At 47.3% G+C, this 17,277-nt stretch overlaps 1 protein-coding gene and 1 long non-coding RNA gene across 2 annotated transcripts in view; one reads left to right on the top strand and one right to left on the bottom strand.

Moving 5' to 3' along the window:
• Positions 1 to 5,315: 5,315 nt before the first annotated feature.
• Positions 5,316 to 15,078, bottom strand: LOC143270386 (uncharacterized). Its single transcript, XR_013047558.1, has 3 exons — positions 14,672 to 15,078; positions 11,069 to 11,141; positions 5,316 to 7,076 (listed from the first exon to the last, which is right to left on the bottom strand). It is a non-coding gene; the product is annotated as an uncharacterized LOC143270386 (long non-coding RNA).
• Positions 14,387 to 17,277, top strand: part of Tmem233 (transmembrane protein 233) — a 41,541-nt gene continuing 38,650 nt past the window's right edge. Inside the window, exon 1 of the mRNA XM_006970819.4 lies at positions 14,387 to 14,735. Coding sequence (XP_006970881.1) covers positions 14,472 to 14,735 — 264 coding nt within the window. The 5' untranslated portion in view covers positions 14,387 to 14,471. The remainder of the gene's footprint in view (positions 14,736 to 17,277) is intronic.

Here is a 17,277-nt window from a genome sequence, read left to right as displayed (position 1 = left end):
ACGGTAGGGAGAGACAAGAGAATTACCTAGAAACTCATGTGCCAGCTGGTCTGGATGGAGAACGCAGCTCTGCAGAAACAAGAGGCCTGTCTCAACCAAGTGAGAGGAGAGAACCAACTCCTAAAAGTTGTCCTCTGACTGCCACATGCACCTTGTGACACACACACACACACATACACACACACACAGAGGCATATACACACATGCACATACATGTGCACACACATTGATACATGCACACACTACACACACATGCATATGCACACACACATGTACACACATGCGGACACACTAACAATTATTGTTATTATTATTCACCATTATGTGATCTTCCCAAGACACTGAACCGACAGTCAGTTCTGAGTTAGATGGTTGGTTAGTGAGGATTACATGGTTAAAGGTGCCTTAGCACTGATCTGAGACTGTCCGTGACTGTTTAAATGACCTTATACCCTCCTGGCAGCATGCATGAACATTTGGAGGATGATGGTGTAGAGACAGGGTGGGCAAGCTTGGCAATAAACTCCTCTGGGTCCAGACCCAATCCCATGCTTCATTAACGGTGGGATGTTGGGCAGGTGGCTTGAGCTCCATGAGCATGAGTTGCTGTGGAAGTCAGAAATAAGAGCTAGAGCACATGTCGGCGTCTGAGGTAACCTCAGGACCCCCAACCAAGTCTTGCCCCCGCTATGCGCCTGCACTTCAGCCTGTGACGGACCTGATGACTTGCTTATCAGCAACAGGATGCTGCAACAGTGATGGAGTCACTTCTGAGACTAAGCTGTAGAAACGCTCTCCTGGTCCCCCTGCCTCCCTCTCTGCTGGGGGATGCTCTGTATGGCAAATGTGTTGCTCTGATTGGTCAATAAATAAAACACTGATTGGCCAGTGGCCAGGCAGGAAGTATAAGCGGGACTAACAGAGAGGAGAAAGGAGGGAACAGGAGGACAGAGGGAGTCACTGCCAGCTGCGGCCATGACAAACAGCATGTGAAAATGCCGGTAAGCCATGAGCTGCATGGCAAGGTATAGATTTATGGAAATGGATTAATTTAAGCTGTAAGAACAGTTATCAAGAAGCCTGCCATGGCCATACAGTTTGTAAGCAATATAAGTCTCTGTGTTTACTTGGTTGGGTCTGAGCGGCTGTGGGACTGGCGGGTGACAAAGATTTGTCCTGACTGTGGGCAAGGCAGGAAAACTCTAGCTACACCTCCCCTTCTCTGCCCTTGTTCTGAGAAACTGGGCTGCTATGACTAAACACCTATAATGCAAGAACTAATGCCTCCCCTCAACAGTTAGCAAAGACATGGGAACCAAAGAGCAAAAACAGCCAGACAGGGGGAATGAGCACTCTCTTTGCCGTGACTACAGGGTAGCAGGGGTCTGGTCCTAGAGGGCTCCAAGTCTGGGCAACTTGGCTTTGATGTATTTCAAAAACAAGCTTGAGTGGGTATAGGAGGGAAATGTCCCACTTTCTTTAACTTTGAGACACTAGAGTCTATTGTACAAATCCCATTTTAGGGTAATTACGACAATTTAGTCTTTCATAAGCCAACTCGGGCACCTTATAGTTGGTTATGTTGAAATCTATCTGTGTCTGGGGCTGCCCCAGAGGCTGCTAACCTGAGCACTGGGTCTCATTACTGACTCCTATAGCAACTCAGGCTTAAGAAGATTAAGTCCAGTTGCTTCTCTCATATTATGTGTGTGTGCATGCACATATGTGTGTGTGGGCACATGAGCATGTGAGATACATAGCCAAGTATGTACAGCCATACCTCTACCCTGCTCACTTCCATCTCTCCTGCCTAGTGAGCTTCTATCCTGATCTTTACACACCTACTTCTTCTCCTGCTACATGTCTCAGCTTAAATATCCAGGTAACATCTGAGTGAGACCTTCCCAGTTCCTTGTTTTCTTGCCACACTTGGGGATGGACCCCAAGACCCAGTGAATGTGAGGTCAAGCATTCCACTGCTGAGCTACATCTCCCACCCTCAATAAGCCCCTGTTACTAATCGGACGCTTCCCATTTGGACCGCCTATTCCCAAATACCCAGCAGCCACCTCCCAAATTGACCACCTGGTCCCAAGTAACTGACTCAAGGGCTGAACATGAATTATAAATGTTCGGCCAATAGCTCAGGCTTGTTATTTACTACCTCTTACACTTCAATTAGCCCATATTTCTACTTAGGCTTTGCCACGTGGCTCATGGCTTGTTACCTCACTTTCTACATACCCTACTTGCTCAGAGGCTGACTAGCAGCTCTCCTGACTCAGTCCCTCTTCATCCCAGCATCCTTAGTTTGGTCATCCCGCCTATACTTCCTGCCTGGCTATTGGCCAATCAGCATTTTATTAAACCAATTTGAGTGACAAATCTTTACAGTGTACAAGAGGGTTACTCCACAGCACTATGATTTGTCTCTGGATGCACTCTAATTTGATTTTCTGTTGCTGTCATATGAATGACACCCCCAGTAACACACTTCCTCCAACAAGGCCACACCTCCTCATCCTTCTAATCTTTCTAAATGGTGCCACTCCCTGGGGACTAAGCATTCAAATATATGAGCCTATGCGGACCATTCTTATTCAAACTAGCACAATTAGTAATCAAGAAAATGTCCCATAGATATGCTCACAGACCAATCTGATGGAGGGGATTTTTCAACTGAGGTTCCCTCTCCCCAAGTGTGTCAAGTCCATGACTGTAGTGGATAGCTGTTCTGTCTATGACCTTGAAGCACTACCCCTTAGAAATATAGGAGGTAACTGCCCTAAGTACCTGCCCCTGAGGTGTGGCTCAAGGCTACCTTTAAGACCTGAGATGCATGTAGGCCAGGTCTCTTTGATCCCTCATGGGACTTGAAATTCCCAGGCTGTCTGCTGTCTGATCTTGCCAGAATAAAAAATATGAAAAAAAGGAGGGCTGGAGAGATGACTCAGAGGTTAAGAGCACTGGCTGCTTGCTCTTCCAGAGGTCCTGAGTTCAATTCCCAGCGTCCAAGTCATAGACAGAACAGCTATCCACTACAGATGACTGAAGGTAACTAAGACAGGTTGTCAGCTAATGAAACCTCACCAGCTATCTACCGTATGTCGGGCATGGTTTAGGCTCTGAATATACAGCTGTGACCAGATCAAAGCTCAGAACTGAAACGTATTTTGAAGTGATTTGTTCACACATTTTGAAGTAATTTTGATCGCTGTTTTTTTTCTTTTTTAGAAAGGAGCTCACCTACACCCCTCAAAATATAACTTATTTTATCATGATACACATCCCTAGCTCCTAACATAGCTCAAGGCATTTGCAGTGTTTGCAAACAATTCAAGGAAGAGGTGACTCCTTACTTCCTTGGGCTTCTCACCTGCTCATTAGTAGACTCAAGACAATGGCCCTGAGTTGAGGGAAACTCTCTCCCAAGGGGTTGGAGTTTGATCCACAGACACAGGCTAATCAATCACTAGGAACCAGAGTGGGGCGGGGGGGGGGGGGGGATGGACGAAGTCCTCTGGTGGGTCCCTAGCTTTGTCTGCTTAACCACTGGTTAAGCAGCCTGTCTGCTGTCCTGGGATCTGCTTGTCTAGCTCTCCTTAGAGCCCGTGGAATAAATCTTCCTCTCAATAAATTTCCCCACGTCAACTTTAATCACTCTCCAGATCTGACAGCTGACTAATGCAACTAATTAGCACAAAAGAACATTAATTAACTCATCTCCAGATATAGTTTTAAACTCTTTAAGGATCTCCTGATGTTCTTGGAATAAAATCCAGACTACGCCCGGACTGGAGAGGCCTGACCTGACGCAGCACCCCTCATCTCTCCGACCTCATCTCCTTCCCTCAGTGGTCTTCTCGCTGGTGTTGGGACATTCAGAGTCCTCCCCGCTACTTTTTAAACACTGAGTTCTTTTCCACCTCAGGATCTCTGCATGTGCCATTGCATCGCCTGGGATATTCCTTGTGCAATTCTTCAGGTGCCTGGCTTTTCTCAGTCACCAGATCTCTACTTAAATTGATGTCACTTCTAGGATAGAAAAACAGCTCATTAGGTAAAAAGCACTGGTCATGCAAATATGAGGGCCTGAAATTAGACCATAGAAGTCATGTGAAGACAGACGGGGTAGTGTAGTTCTGTAATCCCGGCATGCCTCTAAAAGACTGGAGGCAGAAACCTCACCGTTCCAAGGCTCATGGACTATCACAGAAAAGGGGACAGAAATATTATAAGAGCCAGAGGTCTGGAAGAGCTGGACCAAAACAGTGACTTCTGGTCACGACAGGAGTGATTGCCTACACAAGATCAAGCCAGTCACCATTCTGCGTGGAGGAAAGAGGAAATCATGAGCCCCCATCCTGAGAAGTTATTGACAGTTAGTAGCTTCTGGAAAGGAGAAAGTCAGATCTCTTTAAGGGTGTGGTCCCTGGTAGTCAACCACATCCCAGTGGACAGCCCCATACCCATGACTATATGGGCATCACAAATTGAACTCAGTGGATTACCTTTAAAAGAGGACACAAAGGGAGGTAGAGGTGGATCTGGGAGGAGTTACAGGGAAGAGCAGAGTGATAATCATCAAAGTACACTGAATGAGCTGGGCAGTAGTGGCGCACACCTTTAATCACAGCACTCGGGAGGCACAGCCAGGCAGATCTCTGTGAGTTCGAGGCCAGCCTGGGCTACCAAGCGAGTTCCAGGAAAGGCGCAAAGCTACACAGAGAAACCCTGTCTCGGGGAAAAAAAAAAAAAAAAAAAAAAAAAAAACACTGAATGGAATTCTCAAAGATCAATAAAAATATGCAGAAGAGAGGTGGGAAGATTTTAAGAGCCAGAGGTGGTAGGTGACTTCAAAGAAATGGTGTTTTCTGGACCATGTAGAATAAATATGCAAACTCAGAGATTATGACAACTTGCACAAGACCTATAAAGCTCAATCTGGACAAAACCCTAGCATAGAGGAGGGGAGGTAGGCATGAAGTCCTGCCCCTAGACAAGGAGCTATTGGCATTTGATTGATGATGGAAAGGGGAATGTCGGTTTCCTTCATTGGAGTGACACCATTATACATCAACCACGCTACACGGTAGGCCTTGTGCCTGGGACTGATAACACAATCTGAGCTCCATCATTTGTTTTTAAATAAGAAGGAGAAGAGAGAGGAGAAGGAGGAAGAGGAGGAGGAAGAGAAATAATATGTAGCTGGGTGGGTGGGTGAAAGGATCTGGGAGGAGTTGGGAGAGGGAATGAATATGATCAAAATACACTGTATGAAATTCTCAAAGAATAAATAACAACATTATAAAAACCTTTTATAAGACAAATCTTTATTTACAACAGCAGACAATAGGCCATAGTTTTCAGGCCTTTATTGTAGAACATTAATGGTGATATTCTGGAGCAGAGGATAGGGTAGAAACAGGAGAGTAATGCCTGTGGAGTTGAGAGCTAAGTCTATCTAGCATGCTTCCCCAACCATCTTATCTAAAGCTTTCGCTATAGTTTGGATGTTAAGTGACTCCCAAAGGCCCATGTGTTAAGGCTTGGTCCTCAGTATGGCATTACGGAGAGATGGCAGGATCTGTAAGATGTGGGACCTTTTAGGAGGTGTTTAGGGAGATGGAGGCATGTACTCAGAGAGCATTATGATGTCCAGTCCCTTCTTCCTCTCTTTTATGTCCATGTCCATGAGATAAGTGGGTTTGCTCCACCACACACCCCTATGAGCCGATAGACCATGGACTGAAACCTCCAAATCTGTGAGCCAAAGCCAACCTTTTCTACTTACAGGTCGATTATCTTAGGTGTTCGTTACTATGACAAAAATCTGTCTAACACTGGGTTGTAGCCATAAGTTTTCTCCTGTCCCGCCTGGCCCCGCCAATCCTGCAGCCACTTATAACATAATCATTCAGAGGCTTAATGTTATTTACAAACTGTATGGCCTATGGAAGGCTTCTTGCTAGCTAGCTCTTGTAACTTAACCCATTTTTATTCATCTATAAGTTGCCATGTGACTGTGGCTTTACCGGTCTGTTGGCATCTTGTTGCTCCTTATGGCTACACTGGGTTTCATTTTCTCTCTGTTGATGTGATAAACCATCTGAGCAGACACAACTTAGGAAAGGGTTTGTTTTATGTTACACTTCCACCTCACACTCCATAGTTGGGACAAGTCAGGCTTGTCCCATGTAGTGATACCTCAGACCAGGGAAATCATTCACAGCCCAGGATAGTACAGCAGGAGCCATGGAAGAGCCTGTGTGCTGGCTTGATCCCAGACACACACTTAGCTAGTTTTATTACACAGCCAAGGACAACCTGCCAAGGGAACGGTGCCACCCACAGTGGCATGGATCCCCCTACGTCGATTAATAATCAGGACAATCCTCCACAGATATGCCTATAGGCCAATCTGATCTTGGTAATCACACAATTAAAACTCCCTTCTCAGGCAACTCCAGGCTGTGTCAAGCTGATAGTTAAGTGAGGATACACAGTACTCCCTTCTATCAATACAACATTATCTTATTTTATACCCTATATCAGAAGTTATAAATATCTTGTCTATGTAAAGGCACAGGAATCACGAGTCTCTTCCTCTCCACTCTATGACTGGCACCCAAAATAGTGCCTGGTAGATGGCAGGCAAATAATCCCCTTTGGATGAGTAAGTAATTAATATAAAGACACAGGTTGACAAAAATCCAGACTATCTGGTCGACCTCGAGTTATATGCACCAAGTAATATGTTCCAAAGGCAGAAACCTAACTCTCCCCTTTCCTGGGCCACACTTAAGTACAGTTCTCGTTGATTCCATTTCTATCTTCCCAATGCCTTCTCTGCGCCAAGATCGCCCACCCTCACCCCTGTGCCTCCACTGTCCATTAATGAAGGCTGCAATTCTCCATGTCAGCGTTCAGCCTTTTAGGCTGTAAGTGGTTGGGAGTGCAAATGTTTTTTAAATAAGTCTGCTTCGTGAGACCTCTCCCCCATCCTCCTGATGTGGCTAGCCAGAGCAAGCCTGCTCTTATGTTGCCATTTCATCCAGGGAAGCCAAGGCAGCATCCTGGGCAAGGCAGTAGGGGAAAAAAGAAAAAGAATGGGCTGATGAGAGTCTCTGAAATTCCCCACACCCTCTAACACAAAAGGGAGCACTCTCCAACATTGTTCAGCATGAAAGAAACAGTCAGATCATCGTAAAATATCAAAGTCCTTAAAAATGATTAAGCAGAGAATAAGGTGGGAGATGGGCCCTGGGTTGTAAAGACTCAAGACACAGAATGGTGCACGCAGTTTCATGGCAAGGATGCAGAAAGCCGTTGCTGTAAACAAGGATGGTGGGGAGCATGGGAAACATCAGTGGCTGGAGTGGTGAAGTATGAGTGATTTCCGTCTGTCCGTTTCTCCCACCTAAACAAGTATCTTAGCCCTAGTCCCAACCCTGGCACTTCTGACCTCTGGGACTTTACCTAAGTCTTCTCTAGTTGATCCTAGATGTCCCATCTGTAAGAGGGAAATCTAGCTTACAGAAGCTGCTGTGGGAACCAAGGGTGTGCACACAGAACACAGAGGGCACAGAGTAGGTACTTACTAGATGTGAGGCGATTCTTGAATGTTGAACTCTCACTGAGCACTTGAGCAGTCCCTCACCACTGTTCTGTTGGGCTAATTATCATAAGGGCTATAGAGTGGGGTCCAAGGTGCAGGGGTTTATGCCATCCAGTCCGCAGGAAGAGCAACGGGGTGGATAGGCACTTTATTATTGAATACGGTGGAGGGTGAATGAAGAAGAATTACAGTTTAAGCATTAGCGGGTTTGGTTTTTATGTCCCATTGTCCTGAACTGGTTTTACTAAATTGCTCAATTTAAGAAATTAATATCCAGAAGACTCTTTGCTTTCATAGCTCCTTTCTCTCGATTTTGCTTTTTTTCCTCCCTCGTGAAAAGTTGCTGGAAACTGGGAAGGTGTTCTAATAATATTAGCCAAAAAGCCATTGTTCTCTTGTAGCAATCCCCTGAGACCACAGCAGTTACTTTACGACTACTAAAGGCTGGTGCTTGAGACTAATGTGAAATTTGGCAACAAATACACTCGACCTCTTATACCATTTCCTAAAGATCTGGACTCTCTGGCATTTCATAGATCAGCAGATTCATAGGGCAGTCTCTCCCTCCCTCTCCCCCCTCTTCCCTCCCCCCACCCTGTTTTCAGTCTCACTAGCTAGCATGCACACTTCCTCTTGTTTTCTGGCATCCTGTGCACATCTATTGCCTGAAACCCTGAGTTCCAGCATGACCCGTTGCATATCAGGAGTCCACCAAGAACTGTGACATCAGTCTCTGCCTCCTTCTCTTTTCCTCTCATCTCATTTCCATAGTACACTGAATCCAGGATCAATTTATTTAACCTGATTTTTTTTTCCGGCTCATGTCTTACCACCTCTCCTCTGTCAACAAGCCTGTTTTTCTTGCCCTTACAAAAGTTGCCTGGGTTCCAGCCAACAATCCCCTGCCCGAGCTCATGGAAGCCACCCTGATGGAAACTCAGAGACCTGAAAGGAGAAAGACGTGGGAAAGGGGGAGGACTGGTGGGGAGGAGGGAGATTCAGAGAGAGGGCAGTGTGAGAGAGGTGTTGAGGGTTAAATAGATGAAAATACACTGTGCATGTGTGAGAAACTGTCAATAAACAAATAAAAATAAGTTAAGAGTACTTGCTGCTCTTCCAAAGGATCCCAGTTCAGTTACCAGCACCCATATCGGGTGGCCCACAACAGCCTGTACCTTCGACCCCAGTGGATCCTACATGTGGGCCCCTGCACTCATGTGTACACATACACAGACACACATAGTACAGAATAAAATACACATTTTTCAAAGATTGACATTTGTCCTGTAGGATCATGAGTCACAAAGCAATTGTCACAAATGCAAACCCATGGGTATCAACCACGCTCACCGCAGTGTTTTTCAAAACTGCGACAACAACAATAATAAATACTGAAACAACCTAGCCCTCGTGGCCAGGTCATGGCGGCAATAATAAGAAATAACCCGTGTAGTCAGTGGGAAATCCCAGGGACAATGACAGCAAATTCGCAAAGAGTGTCTAGTAGCCAGATTCTCTTGAGGAAGACAAAGGGAAATAAGAGCGTAAATCCCATTTTAGTGAAGAAAAGTGTGTACACGTTAGAAGGCAAACTAGAAGCGAACAGGCCATGCCTTTGTGGCGGTCACCATTGTAACCCTTCTTCTTCATGCCGCTCTTCGTTCCCTGGTTCTCTAGTTTGAACTCAGTTCACATGTGGATACAAAACTCTCAGCAAACATCAGGAAGATGTTTTGCTCCCCGGGGCTCCAGGCGCCTCCCTCTCCAGCATGTTAGGAATTGCTTTCTCCCATCACCCCTTAAAAGGGAAGGCAGTGCCACATCACTAAGCAACCAGCCAGGAGGGTTCCTCCAAGAGCAACAAGCTGACCTCTGAAAATCAGTGAGCCTCCGGATCCTGCACCTGGAAACCCCAACCGGATGACCTAACGCACATCCCTCGAGAATCTGCACCGTGTACATTATACTTTCTGGTGTGAGCACTTTCTCCTCAATTTCATTTTAAATGTTTCAGGTCACTGCAGTTTCACGGCTACACTTTCGACCAGCCAACAAGCTATTAATCCGTCTTCCCTGAGTAGAATAGAACAATGCCAACAAACTTCCAAGATGTCCATCTAACTTTCTTGTGTGGACCTTATAGCGGGAGAAAATGTCTCAATCCTAGTTAAAATGCCTGTACTTCCACTTGGACCCTACAGGAGACTTCTTATCAAACTCATCCTAGGTGTCCCCATTTGTGAATGGATTCCTCACCATCTAGCTAACAGATGTTGCAGGGACTGGAGCAGGGGAGAAGGCTCAGCAGTTAAAAGCACTTCCTGCTCTGGCAAAGGACCCAGGTTCAGTTTCGAGCACCCACATCAGGCAGTTCACAACCACCTGTAACTCCAGCCCCAAGGGATCCAACACCCTATTCTGGCCTCTGCTTGTACACACACAGGTAGCCATACATACACACAGACACACACACACAGGTAGCCATATATACACACAGGCAGACACACACACTCACATACACACACACACACATACACAACATAAAGTAATTTTATTTTTTAGTTGTAGGGATTAAATGACATGGTGCACGTAAGGAATTCATTGTGTGCATACAGGAATCACTCATTAAATGTTTGATGAATTTGGTAAATTCATTGTGTGAATACAAGAATCACTCATTAAATGTTTGGTAAATTTGATAAACTTGACTGTTGTCTGGCAGAGGCACCAACATCTTGGTTTTCATTTCCAAGTTGATACTAGTAGGTTAGAGTTGATGGTACAGCTCGTGACCTTGAAAAAGCAAAATTCCACTTGGTATCCTAACACGATGAAATCACTACCAATCCATGGAAACAGCTTAATGATTGTAGGAATTTATTGGGGGTTAACTCCCGATACAGGAAACTCACAATACAGGAAATAGGTATTGAGGTACGGTCCAGCACTGTTCTCCAGAGAGCTTATCAACCTAATCTGTCCTAATCGGGCCCCAGCATCCAAGACCACAAGGTAGTGATTAGAGGACCAGGTACTTCATCCCAGGTCTTAAGGGGTCCCTGAGAAAGCCACGCCCCAGGGGGGTAGGTACCTAGGAGTTACTTGCTGCCTCACTAGAGGTGGTCCTTCAGGGTAAGGCACAGACAACCGCCCCTACATCATCCAAACCTAAAGTTTGGTCACACTACTAAATTAGCCAGCCTTGGATCACAGAAGGGGTACCACTGAGCCTTCCCACTATTGGTAATAGCCAGAACTAGGACACTGGGACACTGGCAAAGGGGAAAAGAAGACAGAGTGAAGAGTCACATTTGAGATAGAATCAATAGGGTTTGATGAATAGCCCTTAGAGAGGCTGAAGGAAAGAGAAGAATGGAGTCCCCAAGCATCTGACTTGGATGATTAAATACAACTCTTATTCACTCAATGAATTATCTACTGTGCACTTACCACGGTTCAGGTGCTGTTCTGGGTGCTGGAGCAATCATAGTCCACCAAAGAGGAAAAAGATCTGGAGAGTTTCCTGTTATGTTGGGGAGACCAGCAAAGAAACAAAGAAAATGGCTGACTGTGAGAACTTAGACAAAGACAATAAACAAGTTAATGAGGTGGCGAATAATAAGATGGGGTCTATTTAGGACAGGACGGTCCCCTCTGCAGAGGTAACCAACCCATGAGGTTCCTGAAGGAGGTGGAGCCAAGAAGCAGGGAGGAAGGGAAACATTCAGCAGGTGTAGAGATTGTGGTGTAGCTACAGTTTTCCAGGCCTTGCCCACAGTCAGGACAAATCTCTCTCACCTGCCAGTCCCACAGCCGCTCAGACCCAACCAAGTAAACACAGAGACTTATGTTGCTTACAAACTGTATGGCCATGGCAGGCTTCTTGCTAACTGTTCTTTTATCTTAAATTAACCCATTTTTATAAATCTATACCTTGCCACGTGGCTGGTGGCTTACCAGAGTCTTTACATGCTGCTTCTCCTGGCAGTGGCTGCAGTGTCTCTCCGCCTCAGCCTTCTGCTTCCCAGAATTCTCCTCTCTCCTTGTCCCACCTACTTCCTGCCTGGCAACCTACTTCCTGCCTGGTCACTGGCCATCAGTGTTTTATTTATATAGAATGATATCCACAGCATTGTGGGGTGGGAAAGGCACTGTATTTGATAAGGGTGAAGAAAAGCCTATTCAGCTGAACTAAAAAGAGGGAGAGACTAGCAGAGAGGCTGGAGGGGAAGGCAGGGGCAGTTAGTCAAGGATGGGCCTTGAGAAGCAGGTTCTGAGGTAGATCTTATAGTACTTGTGGAAATCTCCAGACTAAAGATCCAAGGCTACAATGTAAAATCTACAGCTGCTACTGAATTGGAGAAAGTATCTGGTTGCACCAGAACTGCCAGAGAATTTCAGAAATAACGGATTTCTCAGGCACCAAAAATATAGGTTTCTAGATCTAGAACTGCCCAAGACCTGGAAATCAGTTTCTTCCATGCTCTGGTCCACTCCTTCAGTAATGTTTCTTGTCTCCCTCCCACATGCTGGGATGCACCTAAAATAACTTCTGGGGTAGAGAAAGAACACACCGTAAATGAGCATTATGACCCTCACACACAAAAATCGCCAATGCTAATAAAATATCACCCAACAGTAATCGGACCTACTCTTAATAAGACCAGTCTTGAGAAAATGACTTTGAACTCACAGATCAAAAATAAGGACAGGCTGTCTGAGAGGAGAGCATTCTAGGCAGAGGGAGCCACCCTGGCAAAAGGCAAATGGAAGGCTGGGTGGGTGTGGTGGTACACCTCCCAGCCCATGAGATATTGAGGCAGGAGGATCACTGTGAGTAAAAGGCCATCCTAGGATACAGAGTGAGATCCTGTCTCAAAAACAAAATACAACGAACCCACAAAGACTGGGTCTAATCCTCTGGTTTATCCAAACTCAATTAACCAACCAAAGTAAGAGAAGAAGGCATAATGAAGAAGATGCCAGTCCATCTCCGGGTGTTCCTCAGCAAGCTCACCCTGGGCAGTGTTCCCCGCACTGATACAAAAGGTCAGAAATGTGATTGTTCTCTCCCCTTTCTGTGTCTGTGTCTGTGTGTCTCTCTATGACTCTCTGTCTCTCTGTCTGTCTGTGTCTCTATATCTCTGTGCCTGTCTCTGTGCCTCTCTGTTTTTCTCTCTCTGTCTCTGTCTCTGTCTCTCTCTCTCAGAATTGGCAGTTCAGTGAAGCAAATAGGTAAGTGCAGTCCAATAAGTATGACCCCCATGCCTTATAAGCAAGAGCATCCTAGACAATGATGCTCGTGTTCTGAGAAAGCCGTGATGATTAATACCTTTGGGTATGGCGATGTAATTGCTTTTGAAACCGTGGGTTAATGTTATTGTTTTATGGTCCTAGCAAGCTCCAAATATCTGGATTTCAGATGGAATTTCTGCAGCAGTGAATCCTGGGTCTGAAATACTGTATAAACATTTCTACTTTAAGAAATCAGAATCCTGGAAAATGCTAACATTTATTTATTGTGCGTATAGATTTGCCTGGTTTAATGTGCAATCTCATGCCTTCCTTGCAATGTCTAGGTAAGGTATGGACCATAACACCCCCCAACACACACACACACACACACACACACACACACACACACACCTTTTTCAAATACAGAAACTGGGTAGGTAATGGGGACTTCCTTTCCTGTGACCAAGCTGCATCTGGGCCAAGAGTCTCCATTCTGATTTCTCAGGAATGGCTAAGATCTTAATGTAGCTGCTCTCTTGGCCCCAGGACCCAAAGCAGATCTCTCTCTCTCTCTCTCTCTCTCTCTCTCTCTCTCTCTCTCTCTCTCTCTCTCTCTCTCTCTCTCCCTCTCTCTCTCTCTCCCTCTCTCTCTCTCTCTCTCTCTCTCTTTTTCTCTCTCTCTCTCTCCCCCCCCCATCTGTCTGTCTGCACAGGTTGTATGCACCAGCCAAAACTACGCCTTCCCATGTAAAAGGGAAAGTAGAGAGAAGACCTCCTTGTTTCTACTGGAGGACACCAAGGTACCTACTCCAGTCTCCTGAGCCTCCTGTGGAGTGGAGGAAGTGTACTAGAAAGACTTTTTATCAGCTGGGTAGGAGGATCTTATTCCCTCTAATGATTCAAATTCGGTGGTATTTTAAAAGGTGAAATGGTCCTTTGCAGCCTGCACAACACACACACACACACACACACACACACACACACACACACACACACACCACACCACACCACACCACACCACACCAGTTTAAAACTTAAAAGGCCTTGTTTCTTCTTTTCCTGATCCCTTTCTTGCAAACTTCTCAGTGCATCCACAGAAGGGTCTCTAGATGTGAGGGAAGTTAATTCCCTCTGCAGTTAGTTCCCGCTGCTCCTCTGCCTCCCAGAGTCTGTCTGTCTGTCTGTCTGTCTGTCTGTCTATCTATCTATCTATCTATCTATCTATCTATCTATCTATCTATCTATCTATCTATCTATATGTGTGTCTGTCTGTCTCTCTCTCTTTGTGTGTCTGTATGTGTGTGTATTTGTGTGTGTATGTGTCTGCCTGTCTGTCTCTCTCAATCTCTGTCTGTCTCTCTCAGCCTCTTTCTCTGCCTCTCTTTGTCTCTCTGTGTGTCTCTCTGTCTCTGTCTCTCTCTGTCTCTCTGTCTCTTTCTGTTCCCCGCCTTCCCTCACTTGCTTTCTCTCTCCCTCCCTCCCTCCCTCTTTATGGGGAGGCTCTTGGCCTAGGTCCCTGAGCCCAGGCGGGCGCAGGCAAAGGACCGACCTACAGGAGGAGTGAAGTCACATCTCCCTTGAGGCTGGAGCTACAAGCTTTTCAGAGCCTCTGCTCACCATGAGCCGACAGCCACAGCCCCAAGCTGCGCGGACAGTGCGCTCCGCGTCTCTCCCGGTGTCGCCGACTTTGCCCATGTCCCAGTATGCGTCCCGCTCAGACTCCAAGGGCGCTTTGGACAGCAGCAGCCCCGATGCCAACACGGAAGATGACAAGACCGAGGAGGACATGCCTGCGCCCAAGAACTATCTGTGGCTCACCATTGTCTCGTGTTTTTGCCCAGCGTACCCAGTCAACATCGTGGCTTTGGTCTTCTCCATCATGGTGAGTGGGTTTGGTACCAAAAGCAGCTGCAAAGGAAAGCGCCGGCGGCGCTGTCTCTCACGGACCTTGTGCGCTGGGTTTGGAGGTGCATACCTCCTCCTTGCCTTTCTTCGGCTCGGCTCGGGGGCTCGGCTCTCTCTCTGAGCTCTGCCCAAGACCATCAGCTCGCTGCTGCGCAGCGCTAACCAAGCCTTCCGCAGAAACAACTTTGCGCTTCGTTGCCCCAGCGCTCCCTCTCCAAGTTCCCTGTCCCCAACTGTTTTCCTAGGACCTCATTGCGCAAGCCCTGGCAAGCCCCAGTGCGCCCCATGCTGTGCGCTGCTTGCAGGCTGTGTGTCCCGGGCTTGGCCACATTGAGGACCCCTACCCTCCAGTCCCCAAAAGTGCCCCGATGATGGCGGGTTCTTTCTTTTCGCTGCACGCTGGGCACTGCCTCCATGGGGTCCCCCGGAGATTGCTAAGGCTCCTCCTTGAGTTTGCCGCTCTTTGCCCAGAATGCTTTCTCTAGTTTCAAAGTTCCTTCTGTCTCTTTCTACACCCAGAACCTCTCCCTTGCTTCTCGCTGGCACCTGTTTTCCAGCTCTCTGGAGGCTGTCACCGGGACATTTCCACAGGACTTTCTTGACTGTACCCTGCGCTACTCTCCTCTCACAAGGGAAAAGCCTGTTCGCTCTTTACTCTCCCTCAGGTTGCCCCAGTCCCACCCCACTTCGCTGCACGGGAACCTTGTCGGACTATTCCCAGGAGCCCCTCCACCGCTCTATCCTACGCCCAGTGCACTTGGGGACTCCTCCATGGAGCGGCACCCTGGGGCTCAGCTCCGTGGCCCTCTTCAATGCTCCCAAGAACCAGATCCTCCCTTATTGACTAGAGCAGCTGGTCCCCGGGTGGTGGCGGGGGGGGGGGGGGTGAAATTCACACAGACACTGTCCCGGGACAACCCCAGCAGTTTGCGCTCCCTCCCCCACAGGCTCACTTCCCCAGCGGCTAGCCAATGCGACTCCCACCAAAGACAAGACTCCTTCAGCTGGGCTGGGGTTCAGCAGCCTGCATCAAGTATTACCCGCCCCCCGTAAAAACCTTTCCTGGGTAGAGCAGAGACTCCATTTGCACCCACCCACTGCCCTTCCCCAAAGCTGGCTTCCTGCACCAGCATGCAAGTGCGCAATCGCTGAAGTTTTGGGCTTGGTTCAAATCCCAGTGGCACCACTTCTTAGTCCCAAGGTGTCCAGAAATCGGTGCAGATCGCTGAACCCGGGCTTCTTTATAAGACTTCTAAGTTTTTATCTGGAGGGGGGGGGAGCACATGAGTGGAGGTCAGAGGACAGCTTTCTGGGGTTGCTCTTCATCATCTTCCACCTTCATGTGAGTTCCCGGGGATGGAACGTGGGTCACCTGGCTCGCACAGCAGGAGCCTGTACTGGCTGGGCCAGCTCTCCAGCTGGCCCTTATTTTATTTTTTAATATGTCTGTTGTCCCCTCATTACAAACTGCAAGCTATATGAGGGCAGGGATATTTGCCCTGTTTATGAGTGGGCGCTACAGAAGCAGTCACAGGAGAATGTGACACGTGAATAATCTTACGAAACCAATGCACACTTGAAGGGAGGTGTTGATGGATTCACATGTCCATTTTGCCCCTGTTTCCAAGTCCCGGAAGTTGAAGCTATCACACCTGTTTCCGTAATACCAACCAGCGGACTTCCACATTTCCTTCCTCTCCCTGGGTGTCTGATCCTGGGTTGGTTTGGGGTTTTATATTTACTTTTAGAGAGGCTGGAAGAATTGTGGGCCGCCAGACTCTGCCAGCAGCAGACTCCCAGGCTGAGCACCAGTGCCCACATTCCATCCTGGTTTATCCGTGAAGCAGCTAATTTATCCTTCCCGGTGCCACGTAGGGAAAAGCACCTACAGAGACTGTTCCCTCTCACTGGTCCAGAATCAGCTAACAGCTGGTGGTGACAGGCTGGATGCTAATGATGCAGCTGGGGTGTCCTGGGGGGTGGGGGGAATGAGGCTTAGGATGGAAGCCTCTCCTAATCCCCCTCACTTCCCAAGCTTTTCTCCAAAGTTTCACAGCATGATACTTGACCCTCAGAACACAGAAGGCTTGGGGAACGTTCCCTACTTTTTTTTCTTTTAAGCTTTAGTTGTTCACTTGGCAAGTGGGGACGGGATGTTGGTATGTGCTGCTGTCGTTTCCTGCGGTTTGGAGTTTTAATTTACTTCTATTTATTTGTGTGAGTGCCCCTGCCCGTGATATCAGAGGCCAGCTCTGTGGAGTGTTTCTCTTCTTCCACTTTTACGGGGTGTTCTGTGGATGGAACTCAGGTCATCAGGCTTGTGTGGCAACCGCTTCACCGGGCTGAGTTGTCTTTCCAGCTGTGGTTTTGTTGGTCTTGTTTGTTTCAGGCTTGGGGGTTGCTGGTAGTGATGCTGGCGTGGCTGTTTTTGAGAGCGAGTTTCACTTTACAGTCCAGGCTAGCTTTGAACTCATGAGCCTCCTGCCTCGACCTCTTGAACTGCTGGGTTGACAGGTCCA

The sequence above is a fragment of the Peromyscus maniculatus genome, chromosome 23 (genome assembly GCF_049852395.1).
Source record: "Peromyscus maniculatus bairdii isolate BWxNUB_F1_BW_parent chromosome 23, HU_Pman_BW_mat_3.1, whole genome shotgun sequence".
NCBI lineage: Eukaryota > Metazoa > Chordata > Mammalia > Rodentia > Cricetidae > Peromyscus > Peromyscus maniculatus.
The sequence above is the reverse complement of the archived record's forward strand: the minus strand, read 5'-3'. Positions and strand labels throughout refer to the sequence as shown.